The sequence below is a fragment of the Lissotriton helveticus genome, chromosome 3_1 (genome assembly GCF_964261635.1).
Source record: "Lissotriton helveticus chromosome 3_1, aLisHel1.1, whole genome shotgun sequence".
Taxonomy (NCBI): domain Eukaryota; kingdom Metazoa; phylum Chordata; class Amphibia; order Caudata; family Salamandridae; genus Lissotriton; species Lissotriton helveticus.
The window spans coordinates 94,946,622-94,965,061 of NC_136061.1; the positions used below are offsets into that span (position 1 = coordinate 94,946,622).

Below are 18,440 nucleotides of genomic sequence, written 5' to 3' on the forward strand. Positions count from 1 at the left end.
TAGAAAGCGCCTTATGGGTGCTGTCCGGAATCTCAATTGGATCAGGTGCATCAAATCATAGCCAAAACGTGTAACATCGAATAATATGGTAAGTAAGCCATGAACTTGTAATCAATCAATCAATCAATCAATCATAACATTTGTATAGCGCACTACTCACCCGGAGGGGTCTCAAGGCGCTTGGGGGAAGGGGTCCGCTATTGCTCGAACAGCCAGGTCTTGAGTTGTCTCCTGAAGGCGAGATGGTCCTGGGTCAGACGAAGGTGGATGGGGAGGGAGTTCCATGTCTTGGCTGCCAGGTAGGAGAAGGATCTTCCTCCGGCGGTGGCTCTTCGGATGCGTGGTACGGCGGCGAGGGCGAGGCTGGTAGACCGTAGCTGGCGGGTGGGCGTGTAGAAGGTCAGGCGGTCGTTGAGGTACTTGGGGCCCAGGTCGTGGAGAGACTTGTGTGCGTGGGTGAGGAGCCGGAACGTGATCCTCTTGTTGACGGGGAGCCAGTGCAGGTCTCTCAGGTGGCCGGAGAAGTGGCTGCGTCGGGGGACGTCCAGGATGAGTCGGGCGGAGGCGTTCTGGATGCGCTGGAGTCTTTTCTGTAGCTTGGCTGTGGTTCCGTGGTAGAGGGCGTTTCCGTAGTCCAGTCGGCTGGTGACGAGTGCCTGGGTGACCGTCTTCCTGGTCTCGGTCGGGAACCATCGGAAGATCTTGCGAAGCATGCGCAGGGTGTGAAAGCACGATGAGGAGACTGCGTTGACTTGTCTGGTCATCGAGAGAGAGGAGTCCAGGATGAAGCCCAGGTGTAAAGAAGTATATTTGAGGGAAATAACGGACAAGACAAAGTGATCCCTGTTGACTGTTCCAACTATGGAATACTCATCCAAAATACCCAGAGTGAACATTCCATTGTATAACACAACAAAAGAAAGAAGGTCTTAGTGGCAATGATTATCTCAGCACAAGTACGAAGGGTTGACCTGAATATGTGTACTCCAGTTCCTGACTAGACCACTTGTTGCAACAACCAACAGGGAAACCTATCAACACTTTGCTTCACTCCTCACATTCAAATGGAAATCTACACCATCAGACCAGCTAGTCCAGAAACTTGGCAGAGAAATGCACTTTCTCCTATCAACCACCAAACTCCGGGCGGAAAACAAGCACAGGTCACAAATCCAGGCAAAAAGTGTCACCTTAGTGAGGAGCATCACTGCCATTTGACAAAGACCCCATGTGGATACTTTATGTTAGTGGCTTATTTGTAAATTAAGTAAAAAATGGGTAGCTTATCAGCCAAATGAGACCAACAAAACAAACCCTGAAGGTCACTGGATGCGCAAAATCCCTTCAATGAAATACTGGCAGGTCTCCATGAGATATTCCACTAGACGACACTTGAGAAAAACAACATTTAACAAAATAACACTCATACTAAACCAAGATCCAGTATGGAGGGTGTGACATCAACAGCGCCTTTTCTAGGCATTCCAAACACTCCACCCTTAAATTGCCAACAGTGGAAAAAGCCTTTGAGGCATATATAGATGCCATAGAGGGAAATATTTTTACTTAAACAAAAAAATAATCCTTAACGATACACAACCTTCAGACCCTCCAGCATTTCGTGATTCACGAAAAAAAACTGTGAAATCGGCGTACTAGCGCGATGGCCGCAATATTTATTTTTTTGTCTGCTAAAAAAAAGGCTCCAGGAAGAAAGGTAAAGATGTATGGCTTCTTACTGGCTGCACACGTCACTATGTGTAGCTGTAAAATATCTGTTTCCTCCTGCTGCACTGTGTCTGTGACATGTACCATTCTTCACCATTTCAGAACCTAAGACTCCCGCCATTAAGTGATGCAGTCTTGTTTGCCCATGAGCTGAGAAGGTCTGCGTGCTCCTTTCGCACACCTGCCTGGAGAAGTTATTACCCTTAGGTACGGTCTACTGCTCTGTTGTCTTACAGGAAAGACATTTCATTCTCTGAAGCATTTTACCCACATGGTGGCAGAGGGGGTACAGGCATTGGATGCACATGGACCTCCGACACACATAGGTGCAGGGGGTGCCCCCTGGCAAACCCTGGGCGAGATGCTTCAAGGTTTAGTGTCTGTACCTCCTGATCAGGGGGTGTAGAAAGGCACTGCCAGGCCTGCGCTAGGCATACACGGTCTTATTCCTCGTTCGATCCGGTGAGGAGAAATAAAAAGGTGCTACCATCACGCAGGAAGCGCCTCCTGATTAGGGGGTGTGGAAGGGCACTGCCAGGCCAGCGCTAGGCATACAGTGTCTTATTCCACATTCGATCCGGTGAGGAGCTATAAAAGGTGCTACCATGACCCAGGTAGCACCAGACATCCTCCGCAGAAGGCTGGCATGACCTAGGGTCAGGTGGCGGAGATGGTACCGCAGGAATGAAAGGCCAGTGAGGGGTTCCCTGGCTCTTGGACATGAGGGTCATCCTAGGTGCCTGGAGAGGAAGGTAGTCATGTCTTAGGAAGGTAGTCATGTTTTAATGAGTACATCAGCATCATACCCAGGGCTGTCGCCCAGTACGGACTGGCTGGAGGTACTGAAAGGTCATGGCTGAGCCCCCCCACCGCGAGACCCAGACCCAAACTCCCCCCCCCCATCCCCGTGGAAAGTAGTGAGGTTACCATACAGGCGGGCGGGTGGTGGTGCATTTTCACCGATTAAATTTGTACAGGTCTGCTCAGCTCTTTCTTTATAGAAACTCAGGACAAGAGCGAGTCAGGCGATGTTCAAATCCTGACTTGCATCTTTCACAACCTGTTGCGATTCTATGTATAAGGGAAACCGTCGCAAGCCTAGACCTAGGCGTCAATTATTCTTCAATTGATGCTGCCTCCCCAATGCTTCACGCCTTCCAGAGCACCAGTATCTTGTCATGAGCTCATAACGTACTTGCCATGAAATGTGGCAAGTGAGTTTATTTGGAGGGCATGATAAATACGAAAACGCGTCAGAAACCTATGTTCAGAAAGGGCCTCCGCGTGCAGAAAGAACAAGATCCAGCTAAGTAGCAGCAATGTTTTTAATATGGGGAAGACTCGCGAAAATAAACCCAGACAGTCCAGGATAAACGCACGTCACAACCCAAAGCTCTTATTAGTCAAGTATCAATCCATGTGTTGTGGGAAGACCAGAGGTGACACACAGTGAGGGCATGGAACAGTGATAGAAAGAAAGAGTCGAGGGAAGGGGAAATAAGGGAGAAGCCATACGAATAACATTATCTTCACCCAGATGAGAGTTAAACAGAATGAAGTACAGTCTCCAGAGAATGTGCAAGAAGAGGCTGGTGCAGTAACTTGTCGAGAGACAGAGGATTGCCATTTGGAAAGAAGAAGAGGTGTGTGGCGCTAGAGGTATTATCCCAGGAGAACACTGCACATAACAATACAACAGGTTTTGTGGTGAAGAGATGGGACAATGGAGTAGCCGGAATAAATTTTTGTGTGTGCGTGTTACTGTGTGTGTACATTAACTGTAAAACGTTTGTTTCTTTACTAACTTGGCCTACCAAACTCAATCAGTGGAGGGCTGGCATAGCTGCAGTTAATACATGTGTCATTATTTAACACAAACGTGAGCTACCACCATATGATGGCCTCTGTGCGCTGTGGCTCTAGCGGTCCTGTAAATGTGGGAACTACATGGCACCACATAGTGCTCCATTTGTTAAAGTCCTAAAAATAAAGCCTTTTGGGAAAGGGGACGGGGTTATAGGAGTATTACAAAGTTAACTATATTTAAACTCTGCATAACACCCTGTGTAGTTTTTACTCTGAGAGTTATGTATTCAAATTTAATGACAATAAGTGCACGCACAGTAATGAACCCCTCAGAGGGAGTGAGTGTGAGTATATATCAACCAGAGTGCCCCAAAGCTAGTGAAAGCGTACAGTAGGCAAGCTGAACCATCCGGTTGTTTGTTCAAGGCATGAGCTGGCACTGATGTAGTTTTTACTCAGAGTTATGTATTTAAATTTAATGACAATAAGTGTACGCACAGCCCTCACCACCGAAGACACACTGAAGACAATGAAGTCAATCCACTCAGGGGCCCCCACGGACCCATGCCCCCACCACATCTTCAACATAGCCGCCGACACCATCGCACCCATGCTCCGCCACACCATCAACCGCTCCCTGGCGACCGCCTCGTTCCCCGACGACTGGAAACACGCCGAGGTCAACCCCCTCCTAAAGAAACCCTCAGCGGACCCCACCGACCTCAAAAACTACAGACCTATCTCCCTGCTCCCTGCTCCCTTTCCTAGCGAAAGTCATTGAGAAAGCCATCAACAGCCAACTCGCCACATTCATTGAAGAACACAACATCCTCGACTCCTCCCAAACCGGCTTCAGAAAAAACCACAGTAGGGAAACCGCCCTCCTCGCCGCAACAGACGACATCCGCACCCTACTGGACAAAGGAGAAACAGTAGCCCTCATCCTCCTAGACCTATCAGCAGCATTCGACACAGTCTCCCACCGCACCCTAATACGCAGACTCTACGACGCAGGAATCCAGGACAAGGCCCTCGACTGGATCTGCTCCTTCCTCACCGGCAGGACGCAACGGGTCAGACTCCCCCCTTTCAGCTCAGACCCCACACCTACCACCTGCGGAGTCCCCCAGGGCTCCTCCCTCAGCCCGACGCTCTTCAACGTCTACATGGCTCCACTTGCCCCCATCGTCAGAACCTACGGACTCAACATCGTGTCATACGCAGACGATACCCAGCTCATCCTCTCCCTATCCAACGAGCCCAACACCGCCAGACGCAACTTTCGAGAAGGCATGGAAGCCGTCGCCAAATGGATGAAAAACAGCTGCCTACAACTAAACACCACCAAAATGGAAGTACTCATCATGGGCCCAAACCCCGACGCCTGGAGCGACACCTGGTGGCCCACCGCCCTCGAAAACCCGCCAACCCCCACACACCACGCACGCAACCTGGGAATCATCCTGGACTCCGAGCTCAAAATGGACCGCCAGATCAACTCTGTCTCATCTTCCTGCTTCTACACCCTCCGCCTCCTTCGTAAGACCTTCAAATGGATCCCCCTCGAACACCGAAAGACAGTCACTCACGCCCTGGTCACCAGCAGACTCGACTACGGCAACGCACTCTACGCCGGAATAAACTAAAACCTCATCCGCAAGCTACAGAACATCCAGAACGCCGCCGCAAGACTGGTCCTCAACCTGCCAAAACACTGCCACATCTCCCAGCACCTGCGCACACTCCACTGGCTCCCCGTCGAGGCGAGAATCACCTTTAAGATGCTCACCCACGCACACAAGGCCCTCCACGGCACCGGACCAGCATACCTGAACAGCCGGCTCAAATTCCACGCACCCCAAAGGACCCTACGATCAGCCCAGCTCTCCTACGCCATGGTCCCACGCACCTGAAAGACCAGATCGGGAGGCCGCTCCTCCTCCTTCCTCGCGGCCAAAGCATGGAACGCCCTTCCGCTCCACCTCAGACAGACAACATCGCTCCCCATCTTCGCAAGAAACCTCAAAACCTGGCTCTTCGACAGACCCCCTCCTTGATGGAATGGAACCTGCCCCCCCCCCCACCCCCCCTAGCGCCTTGAGACCCTTACGGGTGAGTAGTTGCGCTTTAACAAACTCCTGATTGATTGACAGTAATGAACCCCTCAGAGGGAGTGAGTGTGAGTATATATCAACCAAAGTGCCCCAAAGCTAGTGAAAGCATACACTAGGCAAGCTGAACCATCCGGTTGTTTGTTCAAGGCATGAGCTGGCACTGATGTTCATTGGATTGTATCTTCTAGACCCGACGCCTTTCATCAGAGGTCGCTTATTAAAATGACTCATGCAGGCAGTTCTGGTTACCTTTATTTGGTTAATTTCATGCACTGCCCTTAGTGGGCCTTGCTCGATGTTCATGGTGCATGCTGGCTTTAGTAGTCCCATCAAGAACAAAATCACACCTATAGTAGGTCCTGCATCGTATCATAATTGTAAAAGCATTTTTCACCCCCAGTGGGCCCCAGAAATCTGTGCGTGCTACTTTTGCCGCAGTTTGCCGAGCCGTATTTAAGTCCGGACCCAGTCCCGAACACGGCCTCCTTTTAATTGCCAGGACGGTGCTGCTACCCGCGAAAGGGATGGCGCATAAGTATTTGTCAACCAAAGTGCCCGAAAGCTCGTGAAAGCGCACACTCAGCAAGCTGAACCATCCGGTTGTTTGTTCAAGGCATGAGCTGGCACTGATGTTCATTGTAATTTGCATCAAAATTCAAGGCATTGAACCTACTGAGGATGACACTAAACTCATCATGAGGGACTACAACTCCCAAGATGCTTCAACGAACATTGCACTATGCTCCGCCATCTGAAGGCGATTTGGATAAAGTTGGAAAATTAACAAGGTGAACCATCAATGCTTGATGTCTGCCCAGGAAGAAGAGGCGTGGAATACCACAAAACGCGTCTGCTTTTAAAAAGACTTATTGCAACAGAGAAACAGGCTGCAACGAGGTGATACAAGGCTGCGAGGTCTGAAGTGTGGTCGAGTGCCCCTGCAATGCGTCAGGGCGATTTGTTGATATATACACACATATATACATATATATATATATATATATATATATACATATATATATATATATATATATATATATATATATATATATATATATATATACATATATATACATATATATACACATATATACACACACATACACACTGCCTGGGGAAGGGGGCTGCTCGTAGAGGAATTGTGGGAACACTCTTATATTTGGGGTGTATACTGCATACTCAGCACCTGTAAGTCACATTGAGGGGGGGGCTGTATTTTGAAAGGGCTTACACCCATGCCACTTATCCACATATAGCAATAATTAACGTGCTTACATTAGCTGTGGTAATGGACCTCCACCAAGTACGATCCTGCGCCCTAGGGCACCTAATAAAGAGAGGTCTCATGCCTCACGGGTCCAGGAGGCAGCGGTGCCGTAAAATTTCCATTTTAGTGCCTCAAAATTGGCAAATCTACGCCGCAATATCCTGGGGTGTCTGAACCTTGGTCCTGAAGGAAAAATCATTTTATAAACACTACCTGTGATTGACGTGAAAAATGCAAGTATGTTAGCTAATGGTGCCTGTGGAAACACCAAAGAAACTTACAATGAGATCGAAATCAGCATCCGTGTGATGAAACCACAATTCCTGGAGGATTTCTGGTGTAGATAAGGCAGTTGATTGTTTTGAGAGAAATTGCACTGTGTGAACTAGCAACAAGAGACAAGTCACAACCCCAGCACCACCTCTACCAAATTTATGCAGGATCTCTTCAATAGAGTAGGGCATCCTTAGCTGCTAGTTTTGGATAATGGCACTTAAATGCTGTTAGAAATGGAAGAATATCTGAAGGCTGAGGGTATTAAGCAAGTAAAGACCTCACCATATCACACAAAGTGTAATGGTCTTGATCAGCACCTACATTTTCCACTGTAGGATCAGCTGCAGTTAGCTATGGTCAACAAGACAGACTTGCTTTGGCCAGTGTGAATGACGCTTCGCACCCATAAGGGTGTTTCATATTTTACCTACAGAGAAGTACAGTTACATATTCTTGCTTGAGCAGGGAATGGATGAGAGGCAAGACAGTGAGTGAAGACAAAGTAGCAAATGTGTTGGATCGGAGGCAGAATGTGCGAGGAAAGTACAAGGACAATAGTTATAGAATAGGTTTGCTCTATGTGTAGGTTGGTGATTTTGTAAGAAAGTAACCGCTTCGCTGCAGCCAGAATTCCCCCGCGGTGCTAAGGAATTCGACGCGTGCCCACCGTCCGTCTGACGCATGAAAGAGCTAAACCGCATGCGCGCTAGCGGTTTTCCCGCTGTGCGCTGGGTTTTTTTAAAACCCCGCGTTACATGACGAGCTCAGCTCGTCATGAGCGTACGTAACTCATGACGAGCTCAGCTCGTCATGAGCATCGAAGGGGTTAATAAAGGGTCATGTTACAAAGAGAGACCCGCACTTTTCAGCTACAGTAAGAGTGCAGCAGTGAAGGTCACAGTTGTTCTGATGTTTGATGGTATGATTTGGAAAAAGGATCTGTAGTACCGAGGAACAAATCTGGCTATGTATGTGAATGGGAGTGGAGGTGTGTAATGGTGGTGAGATTACCAAAGTCAACATCTCAGATCGACGCTGCTTTGCAAGGATGAGAGCAAGACCTAGACATTTGAAGTATTATGTAACTGGGTAAGGGGCTTCAACGTCCATTTAAATTATTCTCTTTTTGTCTTTATTTTGTTCCTATAGTTTTCTTTATTTTCTTCTTGAAGAACGAGGAATAAGTGGGGAAATTGTTAAAGTTAGTGATACAGCGTCACGTGCGGAATGTTCTTTTAACATGTAGCATAGAAATACTACTCTGCAGTAGGATTTTTCAAAAATACTCGATAACCTTGGTTTTCAGGACAAAGACTGGATCTATCCAGAGACCACCCCCCAAGCTCCATCTAAAGACTGCAGTAAAAGAGCCCCTCGCTCAGTGCTAAAATGAAGAGGGTACCAGTTGAGTCCCACCCTGTTCAACCTCTATATGGCGCCGTTGGCAGAGGTGGTTCAATCGTACGGCGTAGAGCTTGTCTCTTACGCCGACGATACTCAACTGTTGATCTCTTTGTCCCTAGCTCCCACCTCTGATGCTGACAACTTCAAATCCTGCATGAGCAATCTCGCAGATTGGATGACTAATCACTGTCTCAAACTAAATGGCACAAAAACTGAGGTACTCATAATAGGAGGTAAGGACACCAACTGGACCAAAGACTGGTGGCCTCCCTGTTTAGGGCCTCTACCCACTCCCAGTCGGGAAGCGAAGAACTTAGGCGTATGGATTGATAACAAACTTTCGTACGACAGCCATGTTAAAAAAACTGTAGGAAAGTGCTTTGGAGTCATGAGAACTCTCAATCGTACCCTGGATCTTCTCCCTCTAGATTCCAGGCGTACCATGTCTCAGGCACTTATAACCTCCCGTATAGACTACGGCAATGTGCTTCTGTTGGGTACCTCGAAAAGAACATCAGAAGATTGCAGGTCTTACAATATTCAGCTGAACGTTTAGTGCTAAGACTGCCCAGAAGAGCACCTTCTAAACCCACCTTGGCTACCCTCCATTGGTTGCCAATCAGGAAGAGAATCCTATTCAAGGCACTTCTCTGGTGCTATAGGAATATCTCTCAGAAAGCTCCATCCTATCTGTCCGATTTAGCCATGTCCTACGAGCCCAACAGACCCCTTCGTTCCAAGGGAATGGGTTTGCTCAAGACTCCGCGCACAAAAAAAGCTAGAATGGGAGGTCGCTCTTTCCGTTCTCTAGCAGCCAACAGATGGAACACCCTTCCCATCAACATTAGACTAGCTAATGATGAGTGCTCTTTCAGAAAACTGCTAAAAACACATTTGTTCGCCCTTTAGTTCCCCTTCCCCTTTCTTTCTCTTGACTCGATCTCCACAGCGCGGGGACACGCCGGGAGGCGTCACCAGGCGCTCTACAAACCCCTTTAATAATAATATCCGGCAGTTATTACGGACCCAGATGGGGAATCCATCTGGCCTCAGTGAAATAAGCTGAATTTGTCTCCCATGTAATTTGCCAACACCACAACACAAATCAGTAGCGGCCGCATGTTGTATACCTTTTTTGTGATTACTTTATTTATTGAGCTATTCCCCACAATAACAAAAACATTTTTACATTTATGTTGTGTAATTGTTAGTTTATCAGCAGAGCCGCCTGAGATTTAATTTATTTTTGTATATCAATCAATGCTCCACCTCACAGCAGCCTATTTCTGGACGTACACAAAAAATGTGACAGGATGTCCTCACACACCACCAGGTGTCATACTTCATCATAGGACTCCCCACACTCTTCAAAAACCTGGTTTGATGAAGTGCAGGCCTACACCTGGAAGTCAGGGAGGCACTTCGAACTAAGAACAGACCCGTAAAATAGAACAATTAAAAAACAATGCGATAAGCTAAACTTGCCTTTATATTTACAAAGAATACCACTTGGTATTTAAAACTAATGTGGGAAAATGGGAAACTAGTACCCCATCACCACTCACACCATCAAATGTTTCTGCCTAGTGGCTCATACGAGTCTGTGGCATTCTTCAGGACAGAAACACGGGATTCCTGTGTGGCGAACACCCATGTGCATATCACTTATCAGTGTAGGGCTGATCTTTGTCGACCCTTTCAGATATTAAGCCCCTAGTTAACCCAATATTTGGTCATCTGGGCCCCATGGAGCAAGGGCTCTGGAACCCCTATAGTCACACATTTATCAGGGTGTGTTCCTCTCGGTCAACCTGCTGGTGTCTGCTCCTTCCTCCCGGCTTAGAATTAAAAGGACTCCAATTTATGAACTGCAAATAATAAAAGGATCTGTGTGCCAAAAGCAGTAACTCACTTACCTATCTACATAAAATAAAAATACGTCATCTGCATGTTACACGATGTGCTTTGCATGAGACACATTAACCCTCTACGGTATTTTATCAGCACAAACTGTTACTAGACAAAACAGATATCACCAGCAAGTGCATTAACCAGAGTTATCTAACCATTATTATTATTTGCCGAGATTTACTAGGCACACAAAGGTCTCTGCAACAGGTACCTTGACCTCAGAAGATATTTTAAAAAGCAGCCCTTGCACCAATGAAGCTAGAACAGATTTACTGTAATGTTTCTCCTTGTTATAAATTTCTTTGTGGCAGTGATTTAAAAAAAAATGTATAAGTGAACTCTCAGACTGCTTTTCATGACTGCTCCCTTGTGACTGGACCTCCTTTTGTCGCTATACCTTGACCCCTAATTTATGGATTCCAGCAGTAAACTTTTCCAATTCCTGCACTGCCGTCATGAAAGGTACTACAATCTGCTGCACCTTCAAAGAGTAGCCTATCTCCAGTGAGTTTCCCTTAATGGTTCACTACAGTACACCCCTTCGATGCATGCCTAAAAACTCCTCCCAGGACCATCCCTTGAGACGGATGCTCATAGCACCATCCCCAGAGGCACCCATCTCTGACACCACCCCAAGAAATGAAAGTACCCAACAAGGTCCTCAGAGACAACTGGCACCTTTGCCAGAGAGGCCCAACCCAAGAGACTACTGCTCTCAGGCGTCGTCCCTAGAGACAACAACCATGATAACTGCTGACACCTTGTCAGAGACAGACATTCCCACATCCTTCCTACAGACGAATGACCCAACATCCTACTCAGAGACGACGGCCCAGAGGCAACAACACCCTACAGCCTACCCAGAAACAAACCAGTTCTGCCCTCAATATCATTTTCATCCCAAATGCTAGACCAAACATCCTCAAGACTAACCCAAACTTGGAGACTAACTCCTAGAGAAACTCACAGAGACAAAGTTCCCAGAGACACCAACAGAGACAAACTCCCAGACACATCCTCAGAGACTGACTCCCAGACACGGAATCCGCAGAGACTGACTCCCAGACACGGAATCCGCAGAGACTGACTCCCAGACACGGAATCCTCAGAGACTGACTCCCAGACACGGAATCCTCAGAGACTGACTCCCAGACACGGAATCCTCAGAGACTGACTCCCAGACACGGAATCCTCAGAGACTGACTCCCAGACACAGAATCCTCAGAGATTGACTCCCAGACACAGAATCCTCAGAGATTGACTCCCAGACACAGAATCCTCAGAGATTGACTCCCAGACACAGAATCCTCAGAGATTGACTCCCAGACACGGAATCCTCAGAGACTGACTGCCAGACACGGAATCCTCAGAGACTGACTGCCAGACACGGAATCCTCAGAGACTGACTGCCAGACACGGAATCCTCAGAGACTGACTGCCAGACACGGAATCCTCAGAGACTGACTCCCAGACACGGAATCCTCAGAGACTGACTCCCAGACACGTCCTCAGAGACTGACTCCCAGACACGTCCTCAGAGACTGACTCCCAGACACGTCCTCAGAGACTGACTCCCAGACACGTCCTCAGAGACTGACTCCCAGACACGTCCTCAAAGACTGACTCCTCAGAGACTAACTCCTCAGAGACTAACTCCTCAGAGACTAACTCCTCAGAGACTAACTCCTCAGAGACTAACTCCTCAGAGACTAACTCCTCAGAGACTAACTCCTCAGAGACTAACTCCTCAGAGACTAACTCCTCAGAGACAAATTTCCCAGAGACACCAACAGAGAAACTCCCAGAAACACCATCAGAGACTAACACCCATCAGATGCCCTCAGAGACCCCAGAAACTACTGCTCTCAGGCGTCATCCCTAGAGACAACAACCATGACAGCTCCCTCACAAACAACTGCCGACACCTTGCCAGAGACAGACATACCCACATCCTTCCTACAGAAGAATGTCCCAACATCCTACTCAGAGACGACGGCTCAGAGGCAACAACACCCGACAGCCTACCCAGAAACAAACCAGTTCTGCCCTCAATATCATTATCATCCCAAATGCTAGACCAAACATCCTCAAGACTAACCCAAACATGGAGACTAACTCCTAGACAAACTCACAGAGACAAAGTTCCCAGAGACACCAACAGAGACCGACTCCCAGACGCATCCTCAGAGACCGACTCCCAGACGCAGCCTCAGAGACCGACTCCCAGACGCAGCCTCAGAGACCGACTCCCAGACGCAGCCTCAGAGACCGACTCCCAGACGCAGCCTCAGAGACCGACTCCCAGACGCAGCCTCAGAGACCGACTCCCAGACGCAGCCTCAGAGACCGACTCCCAGACGCAGCCTCAGAGACCGACTCCCAGACGCAGCCTCAGAGACCGACTCCCAGACGCAGCCTCAGAGACCGACTCCCAGACGCAGCCTCAGAGACCGACTCCCAGACGCAGCCTCAGAGACCGACTCCCAGACGCAGCCTCAGAGACCGACTCCCAGACGCGTCCTCAGAGACCGACTCCCAGACGCGTCCTCAGAGACCGACTCCCAGACGCGTCCTCCGAGACCGACTCCCAGACGCGTCCTCCGAGACCGACTCCCAGACGCGTCCTCCGAGACCGACTCCCAGACGCGTCCTCCGAGACCGACTCCCAGACGCGTCCTCCGAGACCGACTCCCAGACGCGTCCTCCGAGACCAACTCCCAGACGCGTCCTCCGAGACCGACTCCCAGACGCGTCCTCCGAGACCGACTCCCAGACGCGTCCTCCGAGACCGACTCCCAGACGCGTCCTCCGAGACCGACTCCCAGACGCGTCCTCCGAGACCGACTCCCAGACGCGTCCTCCGAGACCGACTCCCAGACGCGTCCTCCGAGACCGACTCCCAGACGCGTCCTCCGAGACCGACTCCCAGACGCGTCCTCCGAGACCGACTCCCAGACGCGTCCTCCGAGACCGACTCCCAGACGCGTCCTCCGAGACCGACTCCCAGACGCGTCCTCCGAGACCGACTCCCAGACACGTCCTCCGAGACCGACTCCCAGACACGTCCTCCGAGACCGACTCCCAGACACGTCCTCCGAGACCGACTCCCAGACACGTCCTCCGAGACCGACTCCCAGACACGTCCTCCGAGACCGACTCCCAGACACGTCCTCCGAGGCTGACTCCCAGACACGTCCTCCCAGACTAACTCCTCTGAGGCTGACTCCTCAGAGACTAACTCCTCAGAGACTAACTCCTCAGAGACTAACTCCTCAGAGACTAACTCCTCAGAGACTAACTCCTCAGAGACTAACTCCTCAGAGACTAACTCCTCAGAGACTAACTCCTCAGAGACTAACTCCTCAGAGACTAACTCCTCAGAGACTAACTCCTCAGAGACTAACTCCTCAGAGACTAACTCCTCAGAGACTAACTCTCAGAGACACATCCTCCGAGACCAATTTCCCAGAGACACCAACAGAGAAACTCCCAGGAACACCATCAAAGACTAACACCAATCAGGTACCCTCAGAGACAAACTCTTACCCGCACTAGCCACCAATGTACAGCAAGAGCCCAAAGCTTATCACAACACTGTACCCAATAGAGCCCAATACATATCAACATTATAGCTAGGGCACAAGAGATCACCGCCAACGCATACCTACAGACAGTCTAACTACTCTTCAGAGACTGTTGCATTCTTATTGCTACCGTAACAGTTTGAAAATACTGCAGGCTGATGTAACAGGATGGAGAATTGTTAGTTCTCTGTGGGCTCTTTGTTAGCTTTACGAGTTTACGTCCCCACCTAATAGATGTACATACAGCATTACGAAATGACCCACCTGGAACAGGGCCACAATCTCTGCTCATCCCTGACCTTCCCAAGTTCTATCAACTGCATAAACTGGACAATCCATGGCACTGTAACACCCCCGAGCTCACCGTAGAGGATAGTTTGAGCATCCACATGTCTTCTACCAGAGTACGTACTACGCTCGAACCAACCGAGGCGGCCAGCTCAACGCTCCACCAAGGACTGGCCCAATATATCCCCATTATGTAAGAAATGAACCCCCCCCCCCCCCATCACCCAGAGATGCCCTAACGCCCCCACCCCCAAGACGATGCCTCAATGAACTCACAGAGACTGCCTCAAAGAAACCTCAAGAGTGCCTCAAAGAACCCCCAAGAGTGCATCAATGAACCCCCAAGAGTGCATCAATGAACCCCCAGGAGTGCATCAATGAACCCCCAGGAGTGCATCAATGAACCCCCAAGAGTGTATCAATGAACAGTCAGGAGTGTCAATGAACCCCCAGGAGTGCATCAATGAACCCCCAGGAGGGCATCAATGAAACCCCAGGAGGGCATCAATGAACCCCCAGGAGTGCATCAATGAACCCCCAAGAGTGCATCAATGAACAGCAGGAGTGCATCAATGAACCCCCAGAGGGGCATCAATGAACCCCCAGAGGGGCATCAATGAACCCCCAGAGGTGCATCAATGAACCCCCAGAGGTGCATCAATGAACCCCCAGAGGTGCATCAATGAACCCCCAGAGGGGCATCAATTAACCCCCAGAGGGGCATCAATGAACCCCCAGAGGGGCATCAATTAACCCCCAGAGGGGCATCAATGAACCCCCAGAGGGGCATCAATTAACCCCCAGAGGGGCAACAATGAACCCCCAGGAGTGCATCAATGAACAGCCAGGAGTGCACCAATAAACCCTCAGGAGTGCATCAATGAACCCCCAGGAGTGCATCAATGAACCCCCGAGAATGCATCAATGAACCCCCAAGAGTGCATCAATGAACCCCCAGGAGTGCATCAATGAACCCCCAGGAGTGCATCAATGAACCCCCAGGAGTGCATCAATGAACCCCCAGGAGTGCATCAATGAACCCCCAGGAGTGCACCAATGAACCCCCAGGAGTGCACCAATAAACCCCCAAGAGTGCACCAATAAACCCCCAAGAGTGCACCAATAAACCCCCAAGAGTGCACCAATGAACCCCCAGGAGTGCATCAATGAACCCCCAGGAGTGCATCAATGAACCCCCAGGAGTGCATCAATGAACCCCCAGGAGTGCATCAATGAACCCCCAGGAGTGCATCAATGAACCCCCCAGGAGTGCATCAATAAACCCCCCCAGGAGTGCATCAATAAACCCCCCAGGAGTGCATCAATGAACCCCCAGGAGTGCATCAATGAACCGCCAGGAGTGCATCAATGAACCCCCAGGAGTGCAACAATGAACCCCCAAAGAGGGCACCAATTAACCCCCAAGAGTGCATCAATGAACCCCCCAAGAGGGCACCAATTAACCCCCAAGAGTGCATCAATGAACCCCCCAAGAGGGCACCAATGAACCTCCAGAGACTCACCAGTATGTCTCTAGAGGCCGAACAGGGCATAGTTGGCACGCACAAGATTGTGTAAGATGGACTCGTCGCACACAGCCATTATGTTTACCCCACGTGCGTGTCTCTGTTGCCCCCTGCCAGTCCCCCCCGCTCTGTTACACCCTCTTTCCCACAAAACGATAATTCTCCCTTTCCCTTCCAAGCCGGCCCCTACCTCTGCCCTCGCAGTGCTCGCCTTCCCCGACGGAGCTGGGCATGGTTCAAGAACGCTAACCTTCACCGTCTCCTCCACTGCTGGGACAGCCTGCGCACCTCCGAGTCCGGGACCGTTGCTGCAAGGACACGCTGCACGTGCTGACCTCCGGCGCACGACCTTCGACCGGCGCTGACAGGGGACGGGAGCCGGACCGGGACACACTCCGCCGCTGACAGGAGAGCACCAGGGGCAGAGACATAAAAGAAAGACTGTCGGACACAGTCACCTCAACAGTACACCATGGATTGCCGCGGCAGTGCGCATGCGCAAAACGCACGCCTGCCATCGAAATATCAGGAACTCATGTCAGCGTATCGGTGCGTTTGAAGGTCCGTGCACCTCACATGTTCGTTGTTGACTTACAGCGCCCCGTGAAATCATAGGTGCAAAAAATTCTTATACAAAACAGCTTTATGTACAAACCCGAAAACCTATGTCACTTTCTGGAAAAGTATTGGTTTCATAATTAAAACGTTGTATTAATAAACATATGATATTTGCCTGACGCTAAGATGGCTACCAAAGTTGGAAGTTGCTGTTGGCATGGTTTTGCTTATAAAACAAGCACAAGTCGCTGGCCAGTCAGTTAGTCAAAATCACTTTATTTGGTTATTTAAAACCATAAAATAATATAAAAATATCTATCACATAATAACCAGGTATTACACAATCGTAAAACAATAATCAAGCATAATTAAAAAAAATTAAATACCATCCCAGTTAAAAATACGCATGATAAAAAGAACTCTCTAAAAAGTTAAACAATGTGATGTTAAATGCATATTGTAGGAGAGAAAACCATATCACATTTAAGGATTTAAAGATTATACACATGATAAAGAACTCTCTAAAAAGATCAAACAATGTTATATAAAGTGCATAATATAAGAGAGAAGGCCATTTCACATTAAAGAGAAAAGGGTATACATTTAATACAAGTCGCCGGCAAAAGAAGCCGGAGTCCGTTAAAAGTATGCAAAACAAAATAACGAACTTAACCGAGAAGACCTAACCAGGCAATAGTTTTTCTGGGTGAGAAATGGGCCACTAGCGCAAACACCAGAACACACTACCGCTCTACTCTCATATTGTACCTTACGAATGTGCTTCTGCTGATTTACGCAGTAGGCTACTGTTAACAAATGTGAACCCTACATATTGTCTTGAATTGACTAACTGCGATCAAGAAAGCAAAGGATCTGTAGTAGTCATGGGCCTCAATGAATGCAGGACTCTGGTTGGTCTCGAGAAAAAGTTGCTTTATTTGACCTACTCTTAACAGCACCAGGAAGCATTTTCTCACTGAAGCAACACTCAAAATCCAACTAGAACATGCAACGCTTAAAAGCACAGCCTTCCATGGACCCTTTTAGGAGAACATTCTCCATCTGGTGAAACATTACAACAGTACAACACCACTGCATCTCCCTTCCTTTAACACACCTATACATCAAACAATAAGAACATAAACTGTATGCAAATAAATCTCTTATAAAACTCCATGCATAAACCCACAATGGATAAAATAACACTTGACAAAATATGTATGTAGGAATTTACCCAAAGATGATGTGAAAAATTGGTATCACAGAATTCTATGAATTTTCTGGTTTTGTAACATCTTCCAGTGTATCAACTTCAAACTCCCATTTTGTACGATACTATAATGGTTTTGTTAGCCCTCTCTTTCCTCTGGTAATGTCATGATCACAATCGGATTAAAATTGTAAACCATGACCCATGTCCTGTTGTTCTTGTGAACCTTCCACCGGTTTGTTTACCTTCACAACCCTACTCAGATTCCACCACTCATGCCCATTTATCCTGATGTCAGTCCCTTTGACTGTACCCTCGTCCTCGACTCCAACCCTTCAGCCTGGGACGACTCCTGGTTGCAGACTGCACTAGGGGTTGCCCCGACCCCCACCGACATCGCACGCAACCTGGGAATCATCCTCGACTCAACCCTCTCCATGACTAAGCAAGTCAACGCCGTCTCCTTTTCCTGCTTCAACACACTCCGCAAGCTTCGCAAGATCTACAGGTGGATCCCAACTGAAACAAGAAGAACGGTCACCCAGCCCCTCGTCAGCAGCAGACTCATCAAACGACTACAACGCATCCAAAACGCCTCAGCACGACTGATCCTCGACGTACCATGTCACGGCGACATCACACCCCACCTGAGAGTCCTACACTGGTTGCCCGTCAACAAGTGGATATCCTTCAAACTCCTCATCCATGCACACAAGGCACTCCACAAGACTGGCCGAGCCTACCTGAACAAATGAGTTTCCTTCTACA

General features: G+C 48.9%; 1 protein-coding gene across 4 annotated transcripts in view; it reads right to left on the minus strand.

The window, feature by feature from the left end:
* The window catches only part of CLUH (CLUH binding protein of NUMT mRNA), a 380,789-nt gene extending 364,404 nt beyond the window's left edge, over window positions 1-16,385 (minus strand). Inside the window, exon 1 of one of the 4 annotated variants that reach the window (XM_078679315.1) lies at window positions 16,155-16,385. In XM_078679315.1, coding sequence (XP_078535441.1) covers window positions 16,155-16,335 — 181 coding nt within the window. In that variant the 5' untranslated portion in view covers window positions 16,336-16,385. Of the gene's footprint in view, window positions 1-16,094 lie in introns of all 4 variants that reach the window. The other 3 variants (XM_078679314.1, XM_078679317.1, XM_078679316.1) reach the window with 3 other exon arrangements.
* Window positions 16,386-18,440: the final 2,055 nt, after the last annotated feature.